The sequence below is a fragment of the Ipomoea nil genome, unplaced genomic scaffold (genome assembly GCF_001879475.1).
Source record: "Ipomoea nil cultivar Tokyo-kokei standard unplaced genomic scaffold, Asagao_1.1 scaffold2826, whole genome shotgun sequence".
Classification (NCBI taxonomy): Eukaryota; Viridiplantae; Streptophyta; class Magnoliopsida; order Solanales; family Convolvulaceae; genus Ipomoea; species Ipomoea nil.
The window spans coordinates 2921963-2939681 of NW_017619254.1; the positions used below are offsets into that span (position 1 = coordinate 2921963).

A 17719-nucleotide genomic window follows, 5' to 3' on the forward strand; every position below is an offset into this window, starting at 1 on the left:
ACCGGCCTGCGCACCTGCCGCACCACGATAGTAGGGGAGAGGAGTTGTCTGAGTAAGAAGAGGAGAAATCGCCGCCGTCACACCACCACGTGCTGCGGCCTGGGCACCTCCTGCCACACCACGATAGTAGGGGAGAGGAAGAGAATGGAGTCCGAGGAGAAGAGGGGAATGAGTGTGTGGTGGTTGAAGAGGGGGAGGAGCTGTGGAGGGAGGTTGAAGATGGGGAGGTTGAAGAGGGGGAGGTGATGAAGTAGCTGGAGGTGGATGCTGAGGAGGATCCATTCGTAAAAAGAAAAGAAAAAGAAGATGATGAAGAAAAAGACGATGATCGAATCCGTCTAGGTCCTATTTATTCTAATGAGCAGTATGGTGGTGGGTAGTGTAGTGGTGATATGGACACCTAGGCCCAGAGTCTCGCATAAAGGAAGAGAAGTTGAGGCAGAAAGCCGAATCTATCGGAGACCCGTTCCATCGGAGCCAGACGTGGCATATTCCCCAAAGATTCCGGCGTCTATGCTGTCTACGACAGTAGCTCCGAGCTGCACGTACTCATCACCTTTTATTCCATTTAATTCATAATCAAGCTTCCCCTCTTCCTCCTGCGTTGCCCCTACCCACCTTCCAGCATGACTGGCACTCCAAAACCTCCCAGAATAAAGCTATCTTTGCCAGCAATTACAGCCATCATCTGCACCTTGGCCTCCTCTCTTCCAGCATTGTCATAGTTACTCTGATAGAGCATCTTTGCTCATGTTTGGTTGATTTTCTTTAGAATATTTGTCTCTCTCTTGCTCAATATTTGTACTTGCCTTTTTATCAAAATTTCCATGTGTACATGTTTTAAAAGATTTGTTTTCATGTATGCGAGAATACAAGAGCATGTATGCACCCCTCGTGATATTGGTTGGTTTAGTGGATGGGGCAGTATTTTGATCCTCCCCATAAATATTGGGGTTTGGAATGGGTTGTCGTTTGTGCTTAGAAATATACAATTTGCTTTTGAGTCTTGAAGTTAGATTGGTTCAAATTTATCATGGGTCTTGGGCAATTTCATGAGGTCCAAAGTATAGGTTATTAGCCATACACTAGATACTGTTTTATGGTATTTATTTTGTGATTTTCCAATGGGAGTATGGAACAAAGGTGTTAACCTAAACAAGTAATTCTTGAGGTTACTCCTATATATGGTTGAAGAATTGGCTTAGCACATTTCTTTACAAGATTTGCAGCTCTCAATGCCTGAAGTGGATACCACATGAAGAATAAAGGCTGAAGATGCATCCTCTCAAAGTCTCAAGTATCAACCCAGTGTGCCTCTTTTGACAATCTTAACAAAGATGATGTTACATATTTATTTTTGTTGACATTTCCAAGTTCTCTTTTATGCTTGTAGCCTTATATACACTAAAATCTATTTCATTTATTTTTAATAAAGGGTTGTGTTTTTTGCATTTTGCACATAATTGTTTCACTCAGTATACCCATAACAAGAATCTGTGTTGCGTGTAGTTGGCGTTGCTTTGATACTGAAATGTTAACACAATAGGATATACAGGTGACGAAAGCATGCTTACGCTCCCATGACTGCATCTACAAGAAAGAACGACAGAAATCTAAACATATTTGCACATTGGTTCAATGACCTAATTACATTATTGTGTTCAATTCAATGACGGCAAATTATGCCCTGACATTGTGGACACGGGCTCAAAACGACGTCGTTTTCAAAAAAACGCGTCATTTAGTTTTTTTAAAAAAAAAAATCGCGCGTGTTTTGCAGTTAACGGCATTATTTTTTTTTTTTGATTATGAATGTACAGTTATGTCGTTCAAATGTACAGTTATGCAATTATGAAATTATGAACACAGAGCTCTAACATTATGAACTTACAATTATGAACATATAGTGATAAAATTATGACTACGGAGCTTTAAAATTGTGAATATAGAACTTCGAAGATTATGAATGTACAGTTATGGAGTTTTGAATATACAATTATGGAGTTATGAATCTACAGTTATGAGATTATGAATCTACAGTTATAGAATTATGAATGTACAGTTATTGATCAAATTATGAACAAAGAGCTCTGACATTATGAACTTACAATTATGAACATATAGTGATAAAATTATGAACATAGAGCTCTAAAATTGTGAACACAGAGCTTCGAAAATTATGAATGTACAATTATGGAGTTATGAATGTACAGTTATGGAGTTATGAATGTACAGTTATGAAATTATGAATGTACAGTTATAGAGTTATGAATGTACAGTTATGGAGTTATGAATGTACAGTTATTAACATATAGTAATAAAATTATGAACATATACTCCTATAACGAAAAGAATGAGATAACAGTGCCTAACGGCACTGTTACTCGCTGGACACGGGTCCATAACATAACGATTGTATTTGACTCTTATTCTTAAAATTTATTTACAGAAACTAAAGCTCTCGTGTTGGTTCGGCCTCAAGGCCGAATCTATGATCTATGAGTTCGGCCCACCGAAAGGCCGAATCAGCAAGTTCGGCCTTGGGCCGAAACTGTTTGTTCGGGCTTGGGGGCTGCTGAACACCAAGAATAACACAAGCAGTAGTAAACAAAATTTACTACACATTTTAATTCTGTAATGAAAATTTGTTATAATATTTAATTTTTAGCCTAAGAGAAGAAAAAAGTGCAACAAGAATTTTTTTGTCGGTCGGCCGCGGAGCAGGCCGATTCTGGCCTTCCTCGCGGTGGCCGCCTAGCGCCTCTAGCGCCTAGGCGCGATTTTTACAACAGTGGTATGGACTATGGTCCACATAGTGTTATGTGGACCATAACAAAAAGTACATTTTTAATACGTTAAATGTACATTATTTTACAGTTACAAAATATAGTCTCATACGAAGATTAATGTGTTTACTTGGGTGAATTTAAAATTCGCTTAAGGTTAGGGTTTATTGGCATTGATAGTAAAATAGGTAAAAGAGGGAGAATGAGGGTGAAGTTTACTGTGTGCGTAATTTGAGTATATTAAGTTTATCATTTTATTATTATTATTATTATTATTATTATTATTATTGTTGTTGTTGTTGTTGTTGTTGTTGTTGTTATTATTATTATTATTATTATTATTATTATTATTATTATTATTATTTAGGTCATTAATTTAGGTAAATGAAAAGACCATTATACCCTTGTGAAAAAGAGAACAAAAAATTCCGGTGAAAAATTGATGAAGAGTTCGCCGGAAGGACCAAATTTGCTAAGAAAGTAATAATTGTGGATCAGTTCTGCAAATTTTAAAAGTCGTGGATCAAAATTGTTAGTGACACTATAGTCGTGGGACAAAAACTGCAAAAAACTCTTAAAAAAAAATATCATTAACTTTGAAAGCGACACCTTTATTTTCACAGCACGCGCGTCCCACCACTGGACTCCGCAAGCGAACCAACCCGGGCGACTGGCACCTCAAGTATCTCACCCCCTATAGTAGATAAACAAAAAAACACCTCAAGTACCTCACCCCCTATAGTAGATAAAAAAAAAAAAAATGACAGGAGCAGACACGGTTTGTCCTAAAAATCACACGGGGTTTCAGGCGTGTTCCGGCTAACTTTTTCCCAATATTATTGCACGGTCCTTTAGTTTAGAGCATTTTAAGATGATTTGGTAAATTTCAAAGCATTTGGATGAGTCGTTCATGCCCTTAGATGTTTTGGGCCGCACGTGCGCTACACTGATGTATTCAACGAGCATATAGCCTTAGGCGATAAGCCCCATGTAATCTTTGAAATTTCATCGTAATGGGGATAGATCATTGCAATTGTTGGTCTTCAACGAGGAATTTGCAGACGGAGGTGCCTACTTGGCGCCTAAGTTGCGGACGGAGTTGTCTACTTGGTGCCTAAGTTGCGGACGAAGTTGCCTACTAGGTGCCTAAGTTGCGGACGGAGTTGCCTACTGGGTGCCTAAGTTGCGGACGGAAGTGTCTATGGATCCTCGTTAAGGGGTTTAGATTGTACTCATTTCAATTGCCAAACTCGATCTACCTCCTCGTGTTATGATTGGGTAATTTACGCCCTTGCTGTCTTCCGAGTGCCATCCAAGCCCGATCGTACTCATAACCGCATCAAGTCTTCAAGATAAACAGCCTTCTGGCAAATGAAACAATGTAGGCAAAAAAAAAAAAAAATGAATCTGTAATTTCAAGAAAAAGATTGACTCTGAGGCTGGACATGGGCCCCTCCATTCATCCCACATTTCGTTCCCCTTAGCAATCCATTTCAATCCACAATATCGGCGAGAGGCTTTGAGTCTCAACATTTGGTTCACTGCTTAATTTTGAATTCGGGTTGACATTGCAAGGTGGACTCTGATCCCATGACATATAGCTCCATTTATCTCTAAACACGGCCATCTTCATATTCGCCTTCATAGTTCTCAGCTTCTCACTCGTCTCCTAATCTAAGCCTAGATGGCCACAATCAGTATCTCATCACCGGCTACGGCGAGCTCCCGGTCTTCTATTCCGTCACTATTCACCGTTTATTCCCATTATACCCCTAAACTCCCCCTTCATTCACTCCCGAACTCTTCTATCTTCTTCCCTTCCATAAGACTTCGACCCATCAACCGAACAAAGCCCCGGTTCCTAACCCTCGTCGTTTCTGCTGCGAAGAAGCTATCGGAGACGGACTTGGTGGCCGTTCCATCGGAGCCCGACGCAATAAGTGGCATATTCCCCAAAGATTCCGGCGTCTATGCTGTCTACGACAGTAGCTCCGAGCTGCAATTCGTCGGCATATCTCGGAACATCGCCGCCAGCGTACTCTCCCACAAGAAATCTCTTCCCGAGCTCTGTTCCTCCGTCAAGGTTACATTTCATAAACCAATAAATTATGTTAGCAATCCATTTAATTTATTTTGGAAAAAAAAAATGGTGATTAATTCATTTGAACAAAGCTAAACATCGAAAAAGCAAAGTGTAAAATTTTGCCATGGAACTTGGGTAATTCCTGATTGTCTAATGACATACGAATTAATGAAAGAAGATAATAGAAGCGCAGATTAATTCACTAGCTAGATTTTGAATTACTTGGATGCCAGTAAAGAAATGCTTATACTCCCAGTTCCAGTTAATGTTGACACTTCCGTGTGTATTATGTTAATTATTTAGATTGGCTTGTCCAAACTTGCTTTGGAGTGATGCTGATACTCTTGTAGCGTGTTAAGTTAAGAGTTTAGCTTGACTTGTTCAAACTTACCCTGGAGTAATGTTGTTATTCTGGTAGCGTGTTAAGCATTTAGCTTGACTTGTTCAAACTTTCCCCGGGGTAATGTTGATATTCTTCTAGCTTGTTATGTTAAGAGCTTAGCTCAACTTGTTCGAACTTGCCCCTGGAGTAGTGTTGATGTTCTTGTAGCGTGCTAAGAGTTTAGCTTGAGTTGTTCAAACTTTCCCTGGAGTATTGTTGATCATGGTTGAAAAAATGGCTAGGCGTTCCTCGGACGCTCAGGGGTGCCTAGTACCTAGGAGGCCGGCCGCCTAGGCGCTAGTGTATTTTCTATTTTTTAAAAAATTTGTTTAAAATGTTTTAATTTTTTAAGACTTGATAATTATAAACTATTTAATACTTCAATAGTTTATAGTTAATACTAAAATATTAAATATGAACCTAAAAACATATAGAGTTTGAACAATTTAGGGTTATTTCGCTCAAAATGACGTCGATTTGAATGAAATAACCCATTTAAAAAAGAAGGGAACAATAGCTAATCGGCTGACTAGGCCGCCTAGTCGGTACCTAGGCGGCCTAGTTGGTGCCTAGGAGGCCTCGGCGGTCAGCGCCTTGTCGGCCGCCTAGACCACCGATTATGGTGATACTTTCCCTGGAGTAGTGTTGATGTTCTTGTAGTGTGCTAAGAGTTTAGCTTGAGTTGTTCAAACTTGCCATGGAGTAGTGTTGATGTTCTTGTAGCGTGTTAAGAGTTAAGCTTGAGTTGTTCAAACTTGCCATGGAGTAGTGTTGATGTTCTTGTAGCATGGCAGCGTGCTAAGAGTTTAGCTTGTTTTGTTCAAAATTGCCCGGGATTTTTCTCATTGTATTCTGACTTAAATACTCTACTAATTGAGTTACTGTATTGTAGTTTGGTGTTGTGGATGAGCCTGATAGAACGGCTTTAACCCAATCTTGGAAGTCATGGATGGAAGAACATATAGCAGCTACTGGAAAGGTACCACCGGGTAATGAATCCGGAAACACTACATGGGTTCGGCAGCAACCAAAGAAGAAGGCTGATCTGAGGCTAACACCAGGGCGACATGTCCAATTGACGGTGCCTCTGGAAGATCTCATTGACCGGCTAGTGAAGGAGAACAAGGTGGTGGCATTCATTAAAGGATCACGAAGCGCTCCACTATGTGGCTTTTCACAGAGAGTTGTGGCAATTCTTGAGAGTCAAGGAGTGGATTACGAAAGTCTTGATGTTCTTGATGAAGAACATAACACTGGGTTAAGAGAGACGCTCAAGAGTTACAGTAACTGGCCTACATTCCCTCAGGTTTACGTGAACGGGGAACTGGTTGGTGGATGTGACATCTTGACTTCCATGTACGAGAAAGGTGAGCTCGCCAGCTTACTCAAAGGTTAGATGCCATCTAAATTGGAATTCTGTTGTACCAAGTTGAATAACAGTGACATCAATATTCAATATGCCGAATGAAGCTTCTTGTAATTTCTGTTTCTGTTCTTCTTTCCCAAGGTCACTTTGTATTTCAGAGCCTTGAGATACAAGGAAATTTTGTGTCCATACACACTAAGCAATATGATGAAAGGCTATTAATTGCTGGAATGGAGTATTAGGTAAGGCTAATGATCAGAATATAGAATGCCATGAGGGAATATCAAGAAGCTATGAGATGGTTAGGCTGTTGGATTTAGTTATCACAAACTTACAAATTCAACTTCCAATGATAAAGTTTATATAAACCATACAGTTAATCCTAGGTAATATTAACATAAACTCATTAGCATAATGCCCTGGTTGTTGTGTCTGTTTCAAAGCCAATTGTTTCCAACTAATGATTATGCTGGATGGTCATTGATTAGTACTGCACCACTGCCTTTCATTGGTTAAGGCAGTAACGGGCTACTCAAGTAAGCAATGATTATTCAAAGAATAGCTTTTTCCCTGATTAAATCTAACAGTTGGCTACCAAAATGTCTTACCCCAAGTGAGAGCAGTTTCCGGGGCTTGCAGATATACCTCAAGTGAGAGGAGTTTGAGTCGTGAATTAGAGGTGTTTGAGTAATTAGAACATAATATGGTTAGTGATTAAAGCATCCTCAAGAGGCATGTTTTGACGGTTTTATTGTCAAACTATTTTATCTAATTGATTGACTTATATTTTGTCATAAATATTTTTATAGCATTTTAAAGTGCTTTAAAATTGTATTATAGTCAAAGTATATTAAATATTATATTGTAATTTATAATGTATTTTGTATTTGAACCATATTAATGGTTCAATTCGCCTCCGCTCAGAAAAATTTCTAGATCCGTCTCTGTGGGGAAGAGGAAAAGTGGGAAGAAACCTAAGCAACAACGGACAACCTCTTCCTTCTCTCGTCCCTCCGGGCTTTCACCTCACCCTCTCTCTCTTCCAAACAAGCAAAAAAAATCACTTATGGAGATGCTTTTAGTCTTATTTCGTGAGGTGTGGATACATGACAATACGCTAAGAAGAAAAAAGGAACAAAAACAAAATCCAAAAGTTTGGCTACCCACTTTCTTCCCCTCCTTTTAACTTATATATTTTATTTCCTCCATTCTCAGAAAATGAAAGCACTGGAGACAGAGAATGTTAGGAATTTCAAGTATTTAGAAGTTCATAGCTGTATTCTTTAATTTAATTTATTTATTATTCCATGTTGTTAGGATCCATTTGGATTCTTGTTGGCCCCTTATGATTCCGCATTACCACTCCAACTACCGTGATGTGTCATTTCTACAATACTTGCATGTTGGATCAAAAATTCAAAATCTATGGCCAAGTATATACTAATCTGTTGCAAATTAAGTAATGAAATTAATCTCTATTTAGTTCAGAACCTTTCACCTGAAATCTTCTGGTACAAGCCTAATTATATATTATAACTGTTTGATTGCTGAGTTGAACCTGATGTAGCTGGGGAGATCTGTGAATTGTGGTCACTGTGGGTGCAAGTCATAATCAAGAAAGAGACAATTGGACAAAGATTTGACTTTCTTTCTGCGGAAAAGCGTTCCCACCAAATGCTACCATATAGGAGGCCAATATATGAGGTGCGATAGCATCGGCTCATCCAATTGATCAATACAAAGAGAGTTAAAATAATCTTATATAGAATTAGTTCAGTTGGTGGCACTGGACATGTAGAAGGTTACAACGCTGAAGTAGATGGAACTCTCGAAATTGAAATGCAATTCCCACGATAGGGATGTGAAGGTGTTCGAAGACCCACTGGCTAAAAAAAAATTTAAAAAAAATCATGGTTATTGTAATTAAGTATTATTAAGTATTAACAAATGAGAAACAATTTACCCTTCACCTTACTCACCTGACCTCCATTATGACATGTACAATTTCATGAAAGAAAGAAAGATCCCAACTTTGGTATTACTTTTGCTTCACTCCTACTCATGAACTTATAAAAATATCCATAAAATAATCCCTTTCCTCCCTCGTTTTTCTGCTGAACTGGCATTAGCCCTCCAAACTTCTATTTACTCATCACCTTTTATTCCATTTAATTCATACTCAAGCTTCCCCCTTCCTCCTCCTCCTCCGTTGCCCCTACCCACCTTCCAGCATGACTGGCACTCCAAAACCTCCCAGAATAAAGCTATCTTTGCCAGCCATTACAGCCATCATCTGCACCTTGGCCTTCATTGCTCTATTGTACACTGAAAGAATCAGCCTCCTCTCTTCCAGCAACATTTTCAAATTCAAATCCTGCCCCAAGCGCCATGCTGCAAAGCCTAAGAAGTTAATACCAGGTCCGCACCACTATGAGACTAATTCAGATTCAGTTCAGGGCTAGTGCGGGCCGAGTTTGACTATGGCCTTACTTGTTATTTGTGTCTTAAGTTGTACTTTAATTTGGTGTCAGCTAACAACGTTGGTTGTGTTGTGTGACAGATGATAAAGAATTGAAGAGCCGTCCGATTAGTGAGGCAACGGATGATAGGTTCGAGTTTGACGCTGAGGAGTGCAGTCTTACTGGCGGGAAATGGGTGTTTAATACTTCGATTAAGCCTTTATACACGGACACTAGTTGTCCGTACGTTGACAGACAGTTTTCGTGCGTTAAGAATGGCAGAGAAGATTCAGATTATCGTCATTGGGTATGGCTGCCGGATGACTGCATCTTGCCAAGGTTAGGTAGTCGATATATATATATTATTATAACGTTGGAGTAGGTAAACCTGCGACGACTAACATATGTAGTTGTCGGCAACGTAACGATGATGTTTCAGCTTTGATCCCGAGAATGCTCTGAGGAAGATCCGAGGGAAGAGGATGATGTTCGTCGGGGATTCACTGCAGAGAAACCAGTGGGAGTCTTTTGTTTGCATGGTTAATTCTGTAATACCGGAAGACCAGAAGTCCATGAAGCGCGGTCGTGGTCATTCTGTGTTCCAAGTTAAGGTATGGTATGGCCTCCCGGTTTTAAATAAGTTCTTTTTTTGCACTAAATTAAAGGATATGTTGTAATGTTTTTAGGAGTACAATGCCACGATTGAATTCTATTGGGCGCCGTTCTTGGTGGAGTCTAACACCGATATCCAGATAATAGCGGATGCCAAGAAGAGAATCATAAAGGTGGACTCCATTTCCAGGCGTGGCAAGCACTGGTTAGGAGTAGATATCTTGGTCTTCAATACTTATGTTTGGTGGATGAGTGGCCTAAAGTCCAACGCTTTGTAAGACCTCTAAGTTTCCTTTTTTGTCTAATTCATAACCACAAGTTTCAAGTTTCACCACTTTCTTGGTTTTAGTAGTTGGGTTTATATTTTGTGATCAATTTTATAAGCAAAAAGTATGCAATGAAATGCAGGTGGGGTTCATTTGAAAATGGTGAAGATGGCTATGAGACATTTGACACCCCTGTGTCATACAAACTGGCACTGCGTACATGGGCAAACTGGATAGACTCAAACATCGATCCCAACAAAACGCGGGTGTTTTTTACCACAATGTCGCCTACACACACCAGGTAAGCACTAAAAGTTTGAATTGAATTCAATCAATTAGTTAGTCTAACTCCTGACATATTATTTCGAACTTTTGGTACAGGAGTGCGGATTGGGGGAAAGAGGGGGAGTTAAAGTGCTTCAACGAGACGAGGCCGGTGACGAAGAAGGGGCACTGGGGAACAGGCTCAAACCTGGAGATGATGAGCGTGGTGAGCAGCGTGATGAAGAGGATGAAGGTCCCGGTTACTTTCATCAACATCACACAGCTATCGGAGTACAGAATCGACGGCCATGCGTCAATCTACAATGAGCTGGGAGGGAAGCTACTGACGGATGAACAGAAGGCAGATCCTATGCACTATGCAGATTGCATACATTGGTGCTTGCCTGGCGTCCCCGACACGTGGAATCAAATACTGTATGCATATTTGTAGCAGCCACACAAACTGAAAATAAATTCCCCGCTGCTGGGAATGGAATCAAATTAAACTTCTTCTTCTTCTTTTTTTTTTTTGGCGTGTAAACTTAGTTGGATTCATTGTAATTTGTAAAAATCTTGTCTTGAACTGTACTATATGGTAAAAAAAAGTAAATGAAATTTACCATAGGTTGCGTTTCCTTCAAGCTTATGTTAATGTTTTATTTTCTTTAGTTTGGTGGATGGAAAAACGTTGTTTAAATCGATGTCGTGTGTTGTGCTTTTAGTTGCTAGTATACACAGATCATAATATGTTAATTGCAATTGTAAGCACATAATTTGGATGTGCATGATAAAGATCTACTGAAGTGAAGTATAGATGCATCGACTGAGGCTTGAACCCACAATATTTCATGTGAAAATTTAACTGAAGTATAGATCAATAGTGCATCGACTGAGGCTCGAACCCACAACATTTCATGTGAGAATTTAACTGAAGTATAGATCAATAGTGCATCGACTGAGGCTCGAACCCACAACATTTCATGTGAGAATTTAACTGAAGTATAGATCAATAGTGCATCGACTGAGGCTCGAACCCACAACATTTCATGTGAGAATTTAACTGAAGTATAGATCAATAGTGCATCGACTGAGGCTCGAACCCACAACATTTCATGTGAGAATTTAACTGAAGTATAGATCAATAGTATATCGACTGAGGCTCGAACCCACGACCACCCATGTAGGAATAACTTGGTATCATTGGACCACAAGATCTGAATTGTTATGCTGTGTAACCGTGTGCACCATGCGTGGTGCACACAAGTCTAAATTCATAATTTGATTCATAATTTCTATACTGTAAATTTATAAAATCTATATTATAGATTCATTTGGTAGCTTAATTTAAGTTTATTTAGCGTATTTTTATTATGTTTAAAAACTGATAAGACAGGAATCAGATTTGCAGTATCCAAGCCCAGTAAAATGGGCTTCGGGCCTACTAGTGAACCATGACCCGCCTATTAGCCTATATAGTAATGAAATCCGTCTGAATTATGGAACCCTAATATCAGTTCGCGTCTCGGTTGTTCTTAACTAACAGCTTCAACCTATCATGGCGGGAGGAAGTAACTTTCTCCAAAGAGTTCTCTCATATGTCATTAATGAATTCGTTGTAAATGGGCTTGCAAACAGGTACACTTTTTTTTTTTTTTTTTTTTTTTTTCGGACAGATTTATGATTGGCTGTTGGTAACACATGAAATAATTGGATTCGGAACTTACAATTGGCTTGCTGAGATGAGGATTTAGATTACGTATTTTGATTCTATGATGTTAATTTATGGACGACTGGAGCTGTTTGTGAATTAGCTTCTTGGAAGAAGGCGGTGAGGATGTTGGATATGAGACTTTTTGGTGTTTGGTTTTGTTAGATTTTCTAGTGCAGCCGATGATGATTATCCGTAGGCTTGTAATGATTGCAGATATGACAGCATAGTTGTATGCTAAAACTCTAAAAGTCTGAGGCTGCACTGTTTATCAACTGAAGCCTGGCATGTAGACTTGCTATGAAACATAGTCTTCTGTTACTACTTTTGGATTAGCCTTTTTTTTTTTTTTTTTTTTTTTTCCTCTATGAATTGATCTAGCATCTTTTTGAAATTAACGTGAAAGTAATAGATGGTTGATAAGGCAAATTATTCATTGAAATTGGATTGTTTATTGTTTTTTATAACATGGAGAATGCAGATTACAAAACTTACTTATTGATTCTATGATGTTAGTTTAGGGTTGATTGGTGCTGTTTGTGGATTAACTTTCGCTGAGAAGGTGGTTAGAATTTTGAATAGGAAATACATGACACTTTTTTTGTGTTTGGTTTTGTTAGGTTTCGTAGTGCAGCCAATGATGACTATTCGTAGGCTTGTAATGATTGCAGAGATGATAGCATAGTTGTATGCTAAAACTCTAAAGTCTGAGGCTGCACTGTTTATCCACTGACGCCTGGCATGCAGACTTGCTATGAAAATAGTTTTCTGTTACTACTTTCAGATTAGCCTTTTTTTTCCTTTATGAATTGATCTAGCATCTTTTTGAAGTTACATGAAAGTAATCTCTATGAATTGATCTAGCATCTTTTCGAAGTTACATGAAAGTAATAGAGGGTTGATAAGGCAAATTATTCATTGAAAATGGATTGCTTATTGTTTTATATAACATGGAGAATGCAGATTACAAAACTTACTTATTTGATTCTATGATGTTAGTTTATGGATGACTGGTGCTGTTTGTGGATTAACTTCCGGAGGAGAAGATGGTTAGAATTTTAAATAGGAAATACGTGACACCTTTTTGTGTTTGTTTTTTTTTAGGTTTTCTAGTGCAGCCAATGATGATTATTCGTAGGCTTGTAATGATTGCAGAGATGATAGCATAGTTGTATGCTAAAACTCTAACAGTCTGAGGTTGCTCTGTTTATCTACTGAAGCCTGGCATGCAGACTTGCTATGAAAAATAGTCTTCTGTTACTACTTTTGGATTAGCCTTTTCTTTTTCCTCTATGAATTGATCTAGCATCTTTTCGAAGTTAACATGAAAGTAATAGAGGGTTGATAAGGCAAACTATTCATTGAAAATGGATTGCTTATTGTTTTTTATAACATGGAGAATGCAGGTTACAAAACTTACTTATTTGATTCTATGATGTTAGTTTATGGATGACTGGTGCTGTTTGTGGATTAACTTCTGGGGGAGAAGATGGTTAGAATTTTGATAGGAAATACATGACACTTTTTTGTGTTTGGTTTTGTTAGATTTTCTAGTGCAGCCCATGATGACTATTCGTAGGCTTGTAATGATTGCAGAGATGACAGCATAGTTGTATGCTAAAACTCTAACAGTCTGAGGTTGCTCTGTTTATCTACTGAAGCCTGGCATGCAGAGTTGCCATAAAAATAGTCTTCCGTCGATACATTTGGATTAACCTACTTTTCTTTATAAATTGAAATCTAGCATCTTGTTTGAACATAACAATGAAAACAACGGGTTGGAAATGGATTATTTATTGTTTTCGGTGACATGGAGAATGCACATAACCAAATTACCTATTTGAGTCTATGATGTCAATTTATAGAAAACTAGGATCTGTTTGAAGACTCTTCTTCAGGGAAGGTGGTGAGGATGGTGAAAATGAAATGTCAAAAAGAAATTCATGAAACTTCTAGGTGTTTGGTTTTGGTAGATTTTCTAATGCAGTCTACTCTCTTTACCTACTGAAGCTTGGCGTGGTACCTTCCCATAAATATAATCTGTTACCACTTTTGGATTAATCTTTCTACTTTCTAAAGAAGATATTCTCATGTATTGTGATTCAGTAATGTGTTGTAGTTGTTGTAATTGCCTCTTGTATCTTCATCATCAAGCCATGTGTACGGTGTACCCCCATTTGCTATTATGATATTTGTGATGACAATGAAATAATATTAGGACAGCTCAATACTGATCCCAAAGTGTTTTCAATACTTTTAGCCCAAGATTCCAGAGATTTGCTGTGAGGACATCCAAAACAATTGAGGAGGTCTCGAAATTAGGTATGTGCAAATCAGCTCCTGGATGGGTCCTGTCTTGAATGCTTTGTACTAGTTTGACCAACCTGAACAAATGATAAGTGTGATTTAGTTTACGGTTTAAATTGGTGTTTCCAGCTGAAGAAAAGAAGAAAGAGATTGCAGAGCAAATAAAGGATGCATCCAAAAAATTTTGAGGTTGTTTATTCTGCAAATTACATTCAGCCATTCATTCATGTAATGAAACATGATCAAGTTGCTCTAACTTTCTTTTTGTAATTTGATTCCAGAATATATTATTGGGAATGGCCATCCCATTTCAAGTATGGAGTCGCAAAAAAGGAGCAGATCAGGATTGCTACTGCAGTTTTCCAAATACTAAAGCATGCTGTGTAAATGAGGCATAACATTTCTTACTAGTTTTAATCTGAGACTGTAATTTCTTTTATATGATTTCTATATCTTCTTTTTCTTTTTAGTTTTTTTTTTTTTAAAAAAGATGTCCAAAGACTATTTGTAGTGAGAATATGAAAGCAATAGCATAGCCATAAGGTCAGCAAGGTGCCAAAATAATTGGTTAATTATTTTGTAATAATTGTATCATTTGAGCATTAAAATTTTTAAGTCATAACGAGGTCAGTCATATGATCTAGTATGTTTAGTGAATAACAAAAATTGTGGAAGACTACTTTATTTTTGTTGAGACTGTTCGTCTCAGTATTGTTTATTTGGTGATGAGTTATTTTCTTAAATGTATTTTTAAAATTTGAAAATGTTCAACCTCTTTGGATCTCTAATTATGACTTTATATTTATCGTTTAATATAATCATGCTAAATAAAAATAGTAATTGATCATTTAAAATATTCTTATTTGTAAATATATATATATATATATATATATATATATATATATATATATATATATATATATATATATATATTTTACATCTCATTGACCACCTCACGCGTTTTAAAAATATAAATAGGCCAAACTACTCGTGTACTACTTGATAAATATTTAAATTTAATTCGATTTAATTACTATCGCATTGAGTCATGATCCTTTAAATAGATGTACATTTTGATCATTTTAATACATGTGTTGACCTGTTATATATTTTATGTTTATTTTTATAACATGTGTTGACTCGTTATATATTTTATGTTTATTTTTTGAAAAAATTCATAATTGAAGAGTAAAATGCTCTTGTATTTAACGCAATTTTAATAATTTGTTTTATAGATGACCAAAATTGGTCATGTCACAATAATACTAATACAAAAAATGGATCTTCTGATAAAAAATGACTAAAAGTGAATTGTCACATATAAATCTAAAACTAAAAATGTAATTAACTCATAATTATTATATAAAATATTTTTTTAAAAACGTTGGTAAACATATTTGAACTAAGTTCGAGTTTCTTTTTTTTTTTTTTTTTTTAAGTCAAGCCTCGATTTTTACCGAGTTAATACTTAATATAGTTGATGGAAAATGTATCCCAGGTTCAGGTTTTCCGTATTCTCCATGCTCTTGTTTAGGTCGAGTCAAACGGTTCAGATCCTGATTCACGAGTCAAGCTCAAACCCGCCCACGCTTGGACCTATAAAAGGGGTCTTAGTCCTCTATTTTAGGGGTCCTCCCCTTCCTCCTTAGACTCTCTCTCTCTAGAAGATACAACCCTCTCCCTTCTCTCTAGAACCACTTACAAGAATATAATGAATAAAAGAGGCTCATTTGCTATGCCTTCTCTCCATTGTTCATACATATAGTATACACTCTACATACACACGGGACCACCCGTATCAATAGTCATCGATTATTGTGGTTTTACTCAATTTAGTCCTAAATAACATTTTATGCTCAATTTAGTAATCGACTTTGATGATTTTATACAATTTAGTCCTTTATTAAAAATTAGAGAAAAATCTAAATTTTGGTCATATGACTATAGGGGCTTTGTTAATTTTAGCACATGACTTTCAAAAGTGTCAATTTAGTACCTTGAGTATGTAATTTTTGTCAATTTTAGTCACTCCGACCAAATTACCGGTCAAATTTCGCCGGAAAAAAACGATTTTACTAGACTTCAAAAGATGATTTTGCCCCTCAGCTTATAGACTAAATGAAGGATTAAGTTTTTCTGGCGAAATTTGACCGGTAATTTAACCGGAGTGGCCAAAATTGATAAAAATTGCATAGTCAAGGTACTAAATTGACACTTTTGAAAGTCAGGTGCTGAAACTAACAAAGCCCATATAGTCATATGACCAGAATTGAAATTTTCTCTTAAAAATTATCTTAGTTCACTATTAGAAATAAGGTCATAATGGTAATTTCTGTTCCTTCATCTTCTTTTTTTTTTTTTTTTTGGAATAAGGGTCAAATAGGCCATCGAACTACACACGAAAATGCAATTAAGCCACTAAACTCAAAAAATATGCAATTGGGTCCCTGAATAGCGTGAGATGATGTAATTGAACCCAAAAATAACCTACTTACCTGGAGTGAAGGTTATTTTATTAAAATAATATTTTTATTTTATTAAATAATTATAAATTAAAAAAAAACGCATCGTCTCCAGGCCGTCGGAGACGAAGACGGGGTTTTCGTCTCCGACAGCCTGGAGACGTTCCATGCCGAAGAAGAAGGAACAATTAGGGACGTCATCCCTTCTTCTCCAGCATATAGATCCTTCGTCTCCAGGCCGGAGACGAAGGGTTCCCTTCCTCTCTAGCCCGGAGATGAAGGGACATCTTTGTCTCCAGCTTCGTCTCTGACGGCCTAGAGATGAGGCGGTTTTTTTTTTTTTTAATTTTTTTTAATTTTTTTTTGTTATTTATAATTATTTAATAAAATAAAAAATTATTATTTTAATAAAATAACTTCCACTTCATGTAAGCAGGTCACTTTTAGGTTCAATTTCTTTATTTTGCGTTGTTTAGGGACCTAATTGCATGTTTTTTTAGTTCAGTGGCTCAATTGCATTTTCGTGTGTAGTTTGATGGCTAATTTGACCCTTATTCTTTTTTTTTTTTTTTTTTTGGGTTATTCATGCTTCTTCCCCTTATTAAGTCAAGAATGCAAATCTTTGTATCCAAATCAACTTCAACTCCTTAAGGAAAGAAGGTTAGGCAAATATTTAATTTTTGCATATGTTGAAATTGATTTGAGTACGAAGATTTGGATTTCTGTGTGGATCTTAATAAGGGAAAAAGAAAGAATCATCACAAATGGAATGAAGGATGAGAAACTACCATTATGACCATATTTCTAACAGTAATTAACGTAATTTTTAATAAAGGACTAAATTGTGTACAACTATCAAAGTCAATGAATAAATTGAACACAAGAAATTATTTAAAATTGGAATTTAATAAAATTACTATAATCGAGGACTATATTGTGTATTCTCGACTTTTACAATTTCGAACTCTGCTTGATTTGTTTAAACTCATACGGTACCATCTACCCACCAAAAAATATACGGGGA

The 17719-nt window shown here is 37.0% G+C and overlaps 2 protein-coding genes and 2 long non-coding RNA genes across 5 annotated transcripts; all 4 read left to right on the plus strand.

Moving 5' to 3' along the window:
• The first annotated feature begins 4273 nt into the window (after positions 1-4273).
• LOC109159103 (bifunctional monothiol glutaredoxin-S16, chloroplastic) lies at positions 4274-6848 on the plus strand. The gene is made up of 2 exons (XM_019307126.1): positions 4274-4869; positions 6144-6848. The coding sequence occupies exons 1-2, from the start codon at positions 4471-4473 to the stop codon at positions 6645-6647; spliced, it is 903 nt and encodes a 300-aa protein (XP_019162671.1). The 5' UTR covers positions 4274-4470; the 3' UTR covers positions 6648-6848.
• Positions 6849-8716: 1868 nt separating this feature from the next.
• Positions 8717-10854, plus strand: LOC109159102 (protein trichome birefringence-like 3). Its single transcript, XM_019307125.1, has 6 exons — positions 8717-9035; positions 9178-9415; positions 9516-9687; positions 9763-9962; positions 10097-10255; positions 10336-10854. Exons 1-6 carry the CDS (start codon positions 8849-8851, stop codon positions 10667-10669), a joined length of 1290 nt encoding a protein of 429 aa, XP_019162670.1. The 5' UTR covers positions 8717-8848; the 3' UTR covers positions 10670-10854.
• Positions 10855-11705: 851 nt separating this feature from the next.
• LOC109159104 lies at positions 11706-17634 on the plus strand. 2 transcript variants are annotated; one of them, XR_002050495.1, is made up of 5 exons: positions 11706-11853; positions 14187-14248; positions 14363-14422; positions 14515-14702; positions 17623-17634. It is a non-coding gene; the product is annotated as an uncharacterized LOC109159104 (long non-coding RNA). The 2 variants fall into 2 exon arrangements; XR_002050494.1 differs by lacking the exon at positions 17623-17634 and having other exon boundaries at positions 14515-14855.
• LOC109159106 lies at positions 11866-14186 on the plus strand. The gene is made up of 2 exons (XR_002050498.1): positions 11866-12756; positions 13258-14186. It is a non-coding gene; the product is annotated as an uncharacterized LOC109159106 (long non-coding RNA).
• Positions 17635-17719: the final 85 nt, after the last annotated feature.

Bases quoted from the DNA above. Each gene is read 5' to 3' on its own strand.
- LOC109159103 (XM_019307126.1), top strand. From the start codon at position 4,471: ATGGCCACAATCAGTATCTCATCACCGGCTACGGCGAGCTCCCGGTCT. The intron at 4,870-6,143 runs GTTACATTTCAT...ACTGTATTGTAG, and splicing joins AGCTCTGTTCCTCCGTCAAG to TTTGGTGTTGTGGATGAGCC.
- LOC109159102 (XM_019307125.1), top strand. From the start codon at position 8,849: ATGACTGGCACTCCAAAACCTCCCAGAATAAAGCTATCTTTGCCAGCC. The intron at 9,416-9,515 runs GTTAGGTAGTCG...ATGATGTTTCAG, and splicing joins GATGACTGCATCTTGCCAAG to CTTTGATCCCGAGAATGCTC. The intron at 9,688-9,762 runs GTATGGTATGGC...TAATGTTTTTAG, and splicing joins ATTCTGTGTTCCAAGTTAAG to GAGTACAATGCCACGATTGA.